Source organism: Plutella xylostella, chromosome 19 (assembly GCF_932276165.1).
Source record: "Plutella xylostella chromosome 19, ilPluXylo3.1, whole genome shotgun sequence".
Classification (NCBI taxonomy): domain Eukaryota; kingdom Metazoa; phylum Arthropoda; class Insecta; order Lepidoptera; family Plutellidae; genus Plutella; species Plutella xylostella.
This window is the reverse complement of record NC_063999.1, coordinates 3,799,431-3,808,404: the sequence shown is the minus strand read 5'-3', so window position 1 is coordinate 3,808,404 and position 8,974 is coordinate 3,799,431. Positions and strand designations below refer to the sequence as shown.

General features: G+C 40.7%; 2 protein-coding genes across 2 annotated transcripts; one reads left to right on the top strand and one right to left on the bottom strand.

Annotated features, from left to right (window-relative positions):
- Positions 1 to 659: 659 nt before the first annotated feature.
- LOC105387161 (ribitol 5-phosphate transferase FKRP) lies at positions 660 to 5,639 on the bottom strand. Its single transcript, XM_048627699.1, has 6 exons — positions 4,812 to 5,639; positions 4,476 to 4,658; positions 4,158 to 4,330; positions 3,347 to 3,474; positions 1,270 to 1,421; positions 660 to 903 (listed from the first exon to the last, which is right to left on the bottom strand). The coding sequence occupies exons 1-6, from the start codon at positions 5,541 to 5,543 to the stop codon at positions 781 to 783; spliced, it is 1,491 nt and encodes a 496-aa protein (XP_048483656.1). The 5' UTR covers positions 5,544 to 5,639; the 3' UTR covers positions 660 to 780.
- A 223-nt stretch (positions 5,640 to 5,862) lies between these two features.
- Positions 5,863 to 8,531, top strand: LOC105387172 (ATPase ASNA1 homolog). The gene is made up of 5 exons (XM_038106019.2): positions 5,863 to 6,066; positions 6,157 to 6,262; positions 6,424 to 6,609; positions 7,120 to 7,257; positions 7,718 to 8,531. The coding sequence occupies exons 1-5, from the start codon at positions 5,954 to 5,956 to the stop codon at positions 8,165 to 8,167; spliced, it is 993 nt and encodes a 330-aa protein (XP_037961947.1). The 5' UTR covers positions 5,863 to 5,953; the 3' UTR covers positions 8,168 to 8,531.
- Positions 8,532 to 8,974: the final 443 nt, after the last annotated feature.

Below are 8,974 nucleotides of genomic sequence, written 5' to 3'. Positions count from 1 at the left end.
TTATCGTTTTAATTAATTAACAAATATAATATATTACTTGTAAGTAGATTATTATAAAATACATTGTTTTAGGACCTACGAAAAAAGTCATCAGTATGCATATAAAAAGACACTGAACATAAGATCACTTGCTATAACTATGACTAAACTGAGATTGCTAAAAATAGAATTTACAATACTTTAACAATTAAAAAGTTATTAAGGCTAATTTAATGTCAAAGACACTTTTGTGCTAGAGCAAATACTAAGCATGACTAGCAATTTGACTAGTGATTTATTTTATTTCTAATTAGTACAGTAAGGGGCAGATAAACCTGACCCCCCTCAGAAGCATTGTAAGTATAAGAGGGGGGTCAGGTTTCTCTGCACCTGACCGTACATTAATAGCTACTATTAAAGCTACCCCTTGGGGACTTTAGCGAGCATGAATAGATTTTAAGTAGGTTAAAAACTAAGTTTTATATCAGGAAAAATGCTTATACCCTAATATTTTCATGCTTTAAATTTTGAGACCTATCGCGAACTTTTTTTGTAGACGATTTATTGGCTATTATAGGATTTAAATTGTATCGAATTTGACACGAATTAAAGTACACGTACATCAACAAAAGTAAATGTACAACGTAAATTTTACTATGTTTTGACTTCGTGGCCCTTGTGTCTGTCTTTTGTATGTATTATTGAAACATGATGACATTGGGCAAAACATAAGCAAGCTAACTTCAAAAGTAGCCTATCGAAAAAGTACGCATTTTTTTCTTTATGGCTATGCTTTGTAGTCTATGGATAGAGTAGTTTAGGTCCGAGACGGAGGCTCCTGTCGACGGCGTTCTTCCCGAGCTTGATGTCGAGGAAGGCGCGCGCGTCGTTGGGCGCGGGTGCTTGTTTACTTGCGAACTGGATCTGAAACAACCAAACAGTGGGTGAGTGAAAATTTCGTTAAGAAACTGTATCAAAATTTATTTTTAAAATCCAATTTCGTTCAATAATACGTCGCGTTGAGAAAACTTATAGAAATGCCACAGTATAACATTTTAGGTCGAAAGCTTCTATTTTGATTGTACACATCAAATTCACCGAAGCATACTACAGGTTGTTGCAAAATCAAATGTTTTCCTCGTATCAATATAAAATTTTCTGATGAACGTCAATTTTTACAAACTACTCTCCGTTCGGATAAGGGGGGGCTCTTTCTTGCAAATGCGGTATAAGTTGTAAGTCGGGTGACTCTTACAACACCCTATATAAGGAACTCAAATCTCATTATACCTGTGCAAGCGGATGCAGATGCCTCTCCGGGAACTCCCGCTGGTGCGCCAACACCCAGTCGGCGGGCGTCATGGTGCCGTTCTTGGCCGCGAAGGGCAGCACTAGCGCGTACACGCGATTGGTGGACGAGTACGCTACTCGGTAGTAACGACCTTGGAAATAAAGGAGAAAATATGTTTTTTTTATTGCTCAAGACAAACTTTTTATACATCTTATACATGATTAAAAAATTTGTGTAGTGACTTTGTTCTTCAAGAAAGGCAACAAAGCCCTATTGAAGAATTATAGACCCATTGCACTTCTGAGCCATGTGTACAAGCTGTTTTCGAGAGTTATTACGAATCGTCTCGAGCAAAGACTCGACGACTTCCAGCCACCCGAACAAGCCGGGTTCCGAAAAGGCTATAGTACCATAGATCACATACACACGCTTCGGCAGGTTATACAGAAGACCGAGGAGTATAATCTACCTTTATGTCTAGCGTTTGTGGACTATGAGAAAGCCTTTGATTCTATTGAGCTCTGGGCGATGCTTCTATCCCTTCAGCGGTGCCATATAGACTATCGCTATATCGAGGTGTTGAGATGTATGTACAATGCTGCCACAATGTCAGTTCGATTACACGAACATAGCACAAAACCGATCCAGTTGCAAAGGGGCGTGAGACAGGGAGATGTTATTTCTCCGAAACTGTTCACCTGTGCACTGGAAGATGTTTTTAAGCTTGTAGAGTGGAAAAGACTGGGCATTAACGTCAATGGCGAATATATCTCTCATCTACGATTTGCTGATGACATAGTTATTATGGCGGAAACGCTGGAGGAGTTGGGCGAAATGCTCACAGACCTCAATGATGCCTCTAAACAAGTTGGGCTGAAAATGAACATGGACAAGACAAAGGTCATGTCGAACGAACATGTTTCATCATCGCCCGTAACTGTAGGAGGTGTCACCATCGAAGTTGTTGATCAGTATCCCTACCTAGGACAAGTGATCCGATTAGGTAAATCCAACTTCGATAAAGAGGTAGCTCGTAGAATCCAACTCGGATGGGCAGCGTTCGGGAAATTACGACACATCTTCACTGAAAACATACCTCAGTGTCTGAAAACAAAAGTTTTCAATCAGTGCGTGTTGCCAGTGATGACTTACGGAGCCGAGACGTGGTGCTTCACCAAAGGGCTTATCCACAAGCTCAGAGTTGCTCAGCGTGCTATGGAAAGGGCTATGTTAGGCGTGTCCCTGCGAGATAGGATTCGTAATGAAGAAATCCGCAGGAGAACTAAAGTTACCGACATAGCCAAAAGGATTAGCACGCTGAAATGGCAATGGGCTGGCCACGTAGCCCGCAGAGCCGACGACCGCTGGAGTAGAAAGGTTCTGGAGTGGAGACCCCGTGTCGGCAAACGGCGTGTCGGTCGCCCCCCCAACCCGTTGGTCTGATGATCTGCGGAAGGTAGCGGGAAGCCGCTGGATGCAGATGGCGGGTGACCGTTTGGGGTGGCGATCGTTAGGAGAGGCCTATGTCCAACAGTGGACTACGGAAGGCTGAGAGAGAGAGAGAGATACATGATTAAATTGCTGGTCTACGTCTACACGACTTTGTTGAGCTGATCAGGGAGTCTCTTCTTAAATACCTTATAGATACATTAGGTCTTATAGTTATACATCATCAGTATGAGCCAATAACCGACAACTGCTGGGCCTAGGCCTATCACAAGGACCTCCACAACTCTGTCATACGAAAATTCGGAGAAAAGCTGCGGTCACCACTATGAAACTTCGTAGGTATTACGTCAAGCAAAAGTAACCCCCATGATCTACATTATACCGCTAACACAAGTATACCTACAAATAACCCTTACGCCTTGGGTGGCTATTTATTACTTTTCATTTCATGTACAGTCAGCTGAATAATTAGCTATACACTTTTGTACCTTGTCAAACTCAGCTGTTCATTTATTCAAACATTGACGTTTTGTTTAGTAGGCAGTTTGACAAGATACAAAAGTGTTTTGCTGATGATGCAGCTGACTGTACTAAGTTATCTGGGTAAGGGATAAGCACGAATCATACCTTTAGTGGCCCGCTCCCACACGAACCCTTCATCATCCACGCCGCCGCGGCTGAGCCACGCCACGCGCGCCACGTCCGCCGCGTGCACGCCCACCTCCGCGTACTCCGCCCACGGGAGCAGGTCGCCGCTGGAATGTGAGGGGCGTGTTTGTAACAATGAATTTTGCAAGAATACGTTAATAGAATCATATGTGTCGTGTTTGCAAGAATTAATTTGGCAAGGTCCTATACAATTGGAATTTGATGGGGACATCATAGCGCCATCTATCTGGCAGTACCTACAGGAGTTGATGGCTACTGCAAACTGCATGATGATTGATGATGATTAGGTCTGTAAGAATGAATGTAGGAAGAAGCCCTGGAAGAAACAATCATGATCATGTGGATGTGATGTTTGAAAGAATGAATGTGTAGCGCACCCGCTGCAACAACACAAATCATTATGACGTGAACGTGATGTTTGCAATAATGAATGTGCACAGGTCGCGTCTAGAACTACAGAATAATAACTAGTCACTCTAGAACCCTTCCAGATGTTTTAGAACATGTGTTATGTTTGTAATAATGAATTTGTCGAAGCCGTAATAGAATGCCAATAGTAAAGTAATCATGTGGTTATAAACTTTGGGAAGACCGTCAGCGTTAGTAACCAATGAAAAGATAACTTTTCATCACATCAGCACACCTTACTCCTCATACTCGGGAGAAGGTCGCCACAACAACGTCATATTTGTAAAAATGCATTTCACTTGTTTCCTCAAAATTGTACCACCATCGAAATCTACATCTTCAACAAAAACCCTGCTATTACCTTACAACAGCGCCCAAAAGCGACGTGGTCTCGAGCCAGCAGCGCGCGCCGGCGGCCGCCAGCGAGCGCAGCACGTGGTGGGCGGCGCGGCGCATGTTGCGGCGGCAGCAGACCGGCGTGTTGCGACCAGAAAGGACGTAGGATGGCGTGCCTTGTACTGATGGGAAGCAGCGCTGTGGGGAAATAGAGACTAGGATTGTAGTATTATAAGTTACAAGGCTATAAGGTGCATGATGCGCCATGCTAGCACAGATTTTTTTTAAGGGCAAGGTGTTGCTTGTGGGAATAACTAATAGAATATTGATAAAGTATGATTACCGGAGTATCTCTTTTGCAGCCAAACCACTGCAGTCTGCCATCATCTTTTTGCAGCACCTTGACTCCCAGCTTCTTGTACAGTGTGCTCCGGTGCTCCCTCATGTAACGAGCGGCTCTCTGCTTGGCTGCAGGAGTCTTTAGCACTCCACGGCCGGCTGCCAGCTTGCCATTGAAGATGTCCACCTGGAATTAGTGTAGGTTTAGATTTAATAAATGGATCAACAAGACAGCTTTTTAGGTCTCAAAAGTTGCATACTTAAGTTGGTACAGGAAACCTCTGATGCTGCTCTGTAAGCTCATTACTATTGCTTGCTAGAATAGTGCTGAGTAACATACCTTGACTTTCCTCACAGTTGACTGCAGATATAAAGACTCAGGGAATGGCAACATGAATGGCTCGGGCAAAGACTTTAACAGAGATGTCCGCATCAGCAGTGCATGCTGCCCGTGAACTGCATCACAGTCCTTCTCCTGAGGACTCTTGTTGTACTGTAGAGTCCAGTTAGGGTAGTCCCAGTGGATTTGCTGACAAATGAGGTGGGCATTACCCACTCCTATTGCTATCATGTTGGCTGTTGATGACAGAGCAGTTGAGGCCAACTGCAATACGCGTCTAGAGACTCTAGTCGAGTCAGGCACAAACAAAACATATTCACTGCTTATGTGAGTGAGTGGGTTCAATTCCTGCGGTGCAGCATTGAGTCTTAGCTCCAGTGAAATCACTTTTACGTTCCGCAATGTCTCGTTATTGACTGAGAATGGGAACGGCGGGTAGGGCACGTTCTTGGACACCACCAGCACTGGCATGTTGGGGAAGGCCGAAACAAATGACTGCACGCTGTCGGCGACATCGTTCTCAAACTCCTCGAACTGCCGGAAAACGACCGTCAAAGCCTTCGACAAGTGACGGGATGTCTTCAGAGGTGCTCCAGGTGCAACAGTCACGGGAGCAATAGGATTAAGCTTAAATTGAGGAAACAAATAGCCAGTCACAATAAATATAAAAACAATAGTAAAAACTACGTAAAGCTTGAAAGTTAATCGGCCCCGCATACAACGGATAAGCATTATTTTATGCCTGTTTCATTTTTGCCATCAATTATCACTGAATAGTGTTAAATGTTAGAAGAAAAGAAATCCATAAAATTTTATTTGTGATTTTACAGCAATGACCGATCGACCCATTAAGTCAGTTTGACTTTTGATTTGAATGAAATTCTGTTCTGTGAACATCTATCTTTTATCAGCTTCACAGAATACAAGGCCATAATCAAGCCAAGCACGAGTCTTTAACTTTATTGAATAACCGACTCGTGCAAGATCGAATGATGAAATTTGTAAGCACAACACTATAAATGTCAAAAAAACACAGATGATAGCAGACGTCACCTGTCAAATCTATTACCCAAATTTCCATCGTCACACAAATACTTTTACAATTTTTGCAATAATTAAAATTAAATCACACATTTTCAACCATGGAAGACAATTTTGAGCCCCTGGAACCGTCTCTACGTAACGTAATTGATCAAAAGTCGCTAAGATGGATTTTTGTCGGAGGAAAAGGCGGTGTGGGCAAAACTACATGCAGGTAAATTACTTAATATTTTGGTTTCGTGTAAGAATCCACTTAACCAATACTCCGACTTACACTCATCGTTCAACATATAATTTGTTACAGTTGCAGCCTAGCCGTGCAATTAGCAAAGGTCCGTGAATCAGTGCTTATCATATCCACTGATCCAGCACACAACATCTCTGATGCATTCGACCAGAAATTTTCCAAGGTAACCTCTTCACGCTTTCTCGTACGGTAATACAATACACTAAACATATTTCGTTACAGTTATATTCATTATCTTTCACGTCATATTTCATTATCTTTCACTATCAAATTCAGCCTTATAACTAGCTTATATCTGTAAAAAAAGCCTATGTTTTATTCCAGGTGCCCACAAAAGTTAAAGGTTTCGAGAACCTATTTGCCATGGAGATCGACCCCAATGTTGGGTTGAATGAGCTTCCAGAAGAGTACTTTGAGGGGGAGACTGAGGCGATGAGGCTTGGCAAGGGAGTCATGCAGGAAATTGTCGGGGCCTTCCCTGGTATTGATGAAGCTATGAGCTATGCTGAGGTTTGTGCACTAATTCTGTATCATGTATTTCAAAGAGATGTTTATGTTTAGTAAAATTATTCCCAGCAGTGGGACACTGAAATGGCTACATAAAAAAAAAAAAAAAAAAAAAAAAATATACATATACATACATATAAGAAAGCAACTCAATGATGGGAGGAAGAGCCTAAAACTCCATAAACACACTCCAAACAACTGCTTATGGTCACTCAAGACCAAGTTATAAGTGACTACAAAAAAATATACTTACATGTGCTCATGCCTCTCTCCCAGAGGCAGAGACCTCCTATGGACCTCCACATGCCTCAATCCTGACATACTTCTTTCCCTCTACATTCTCAAGTCTCCTCATACACACTGTCAGTTTCGGAAACTCCTAATGTGGCTTTGAGTATGTTTTTTATGTTACATTAATTATCATTATTCACTTCATTATGTGTGAATGACTCACTAAAACTGGTAGACCAAATTGTTATTCAATAAAATTTAACATGTTTTTCTTTCCTTCAGGTAATGAAACTGGTGAAGGGTATGAACTTCAGTGCGGTGGTGTTCGACACGGCCCCGACGGGACACACGCTGCGGCTGCTCTCCTTCCCGCAGGTCGTGGAGAAGGGGTTGGGGAAACTCATGCGCCTGAAGTCTAAGGTAATTTGAATTATGTTGTTGCCTTCTCCTTATGTCATTTATAAGCCACCTAAAGTGATTCTATTCTATTATATTTATACTATCAATCTACATTCTGTAATTAAAAAGTCTGAGAATGTAGGATTGATATTAGCAATCCTATTTTATTTATGAACAAAAAATCCACAGCATCTTATTTAACATAGTTTGTAAGTATTGTTAGTAAATAAGGCCATTAATGGATTTCATGTTAATTTAGAACGAGGTATAGCTAAAAGTATATCTTAAATTAACATAGACAAGCACAACATTTAGGATTCGGATGATTTTATACATTAATTCTTATTAAACTTTAAAATCTATGAAATAATGTAGCTAATCTCTATAAATTCATAATTTTTCAATAGTTACACTTGCTGTGGAGATTGTTTAGTTTAGAATATTGATTCACTTTAAATAAATGCATGTCTGTAACTTTCAGGTGGCGCCGTTTATAAACCAAGTAGCGGCACTATTCGGGCTCGCAGAGTTCAACTCAGACATGTTCAGCAACAAGATGGATGAGATGCTCTCCGTCATCAGACAAGTCAACGCGCAGTTCAAGGACCCGAATCAGACCACTTTTGTGTGCGTTTGCATAGCCGAGTTCCTGTCTTTGTACGAAACTGAACGACTAGTGCAGGAGCTAACACGGTGTGGCATCGACACGCATAATATCATTGTGAATCAGCTGCTTCTACACACGTCAGCCCCGTGTGAGCTCTGTGCCGCTCGCCATAAGGTCCAAGAGAAGTATTTGGAGCAAATAGCAGACTTGTACGAGGACTTCCATGTTACGAAGCTCCCACTGTTAGACAAGGAGGTCCGCGGGGCATCGGCTGTCAACTCCTTCTCAGAACATTTGGTGAAGCCGTATGCAGCTCAAACTTAGGTTTTAGTTGATTATTTTATTAAATGTTTTTGCGTTATTTGGGCGGTAGATGTCTAGCATGTTACTTGTTTTAGTTGGTTACATACTCATTGGCGTTCTGGACATCTACCGCTTTATCATATTTAATAAAAAAATAGTACTAAATTCACTTTTTTGACTTGGGGATTGGGTTATCATTTCAGTTTCTGTTTGATACTTATAAAAGGTGCTGACTGGTCACAAGCTTACATCTTGCGTATACCCAAATTGTAACTCTGAAGTGGTTCATTTAAATTCTTTTGAATGTGAATTATTTTGTTTGTTAATAACATGAAATAATGGTTAATTGTATATCCATAGAAATATCACTTTGCTGTAAGTATCATGTTTGTATTTCATTTTAAAGTAAGAAAACACAGTATATTCCTAGTAATAAAACTTTATTAAAATCATAGAAAAATCGAAACAGTTTAGGTACTACATAATAAGTTAAATTTATCTTTGTCTTCTCTTCACTATGCACATACAAGAAATACATTTAATTTACATAAATAAATAAGGCATATTGACTAGCATTTACAAGTAAACTATTGTTTAATAATACTTTTCACAACTAGATTTTGAATATTGTTCTGACTATCCAAAGTCGGTTATCAAATCTATAATATGCGTGGAAAACCAGGTAGGTATTTAAAAAACTGCGTGTATAATATTTATACACTGTGTTTTTGATATTACGGTACCTAACTAATTAAAAAAAAATGTTTGCTGGTCTACATAAGTAAATGCTATACAGTACAGAACTTGTGTCCTTACAATAGATGTTTG

Bases quoted from the DNA above. Each gene is read 5' to 3' on its own strand.
- LOC105387161 (XM_048627699.1), bottom strand. From the start codon at position 5,543: ATGCTTATCCGTTGTATGCGGGGCCGATTAACTTTCAAGCTTTACGTA. The intron at 4,659-4,811 runs GTATGTTACTCA...CACTAATTCCAG, and splicing joins CAACTGTGAGGAAAGTCAAG to GTGGACATCTTCAATGGCAA. The intron at 904-1,269 runs GTATAATGAGAT...TGGTTGTTTCAG, and splicing joins ATCTGCATCCGCTTGCACAG to ATCCAGTTCGCAAGTAAACA.
- LOC105387172 (XM_038106019.2), top strand. From the start codon at position 5,954: ATGGAAGACAATTTTGAGCCCCTGGAACCGTCTCTACGTAACGTAATT. The intron at 6,263-6,423 runs GTAACCTCTTCA...GTTTTATTCCAG, and splicing joins TCGACCAGAAATTTTCCAAG to GTGCCCACAAAAGTTAAAGG. The intron at 7,258-7,717 runs GTAATTTGAATT...TGTAACTTTCAG, and splicing joins TCATGCGCCTGAAGTCTAAG to GTGGCGCCGTTTATAAACCA.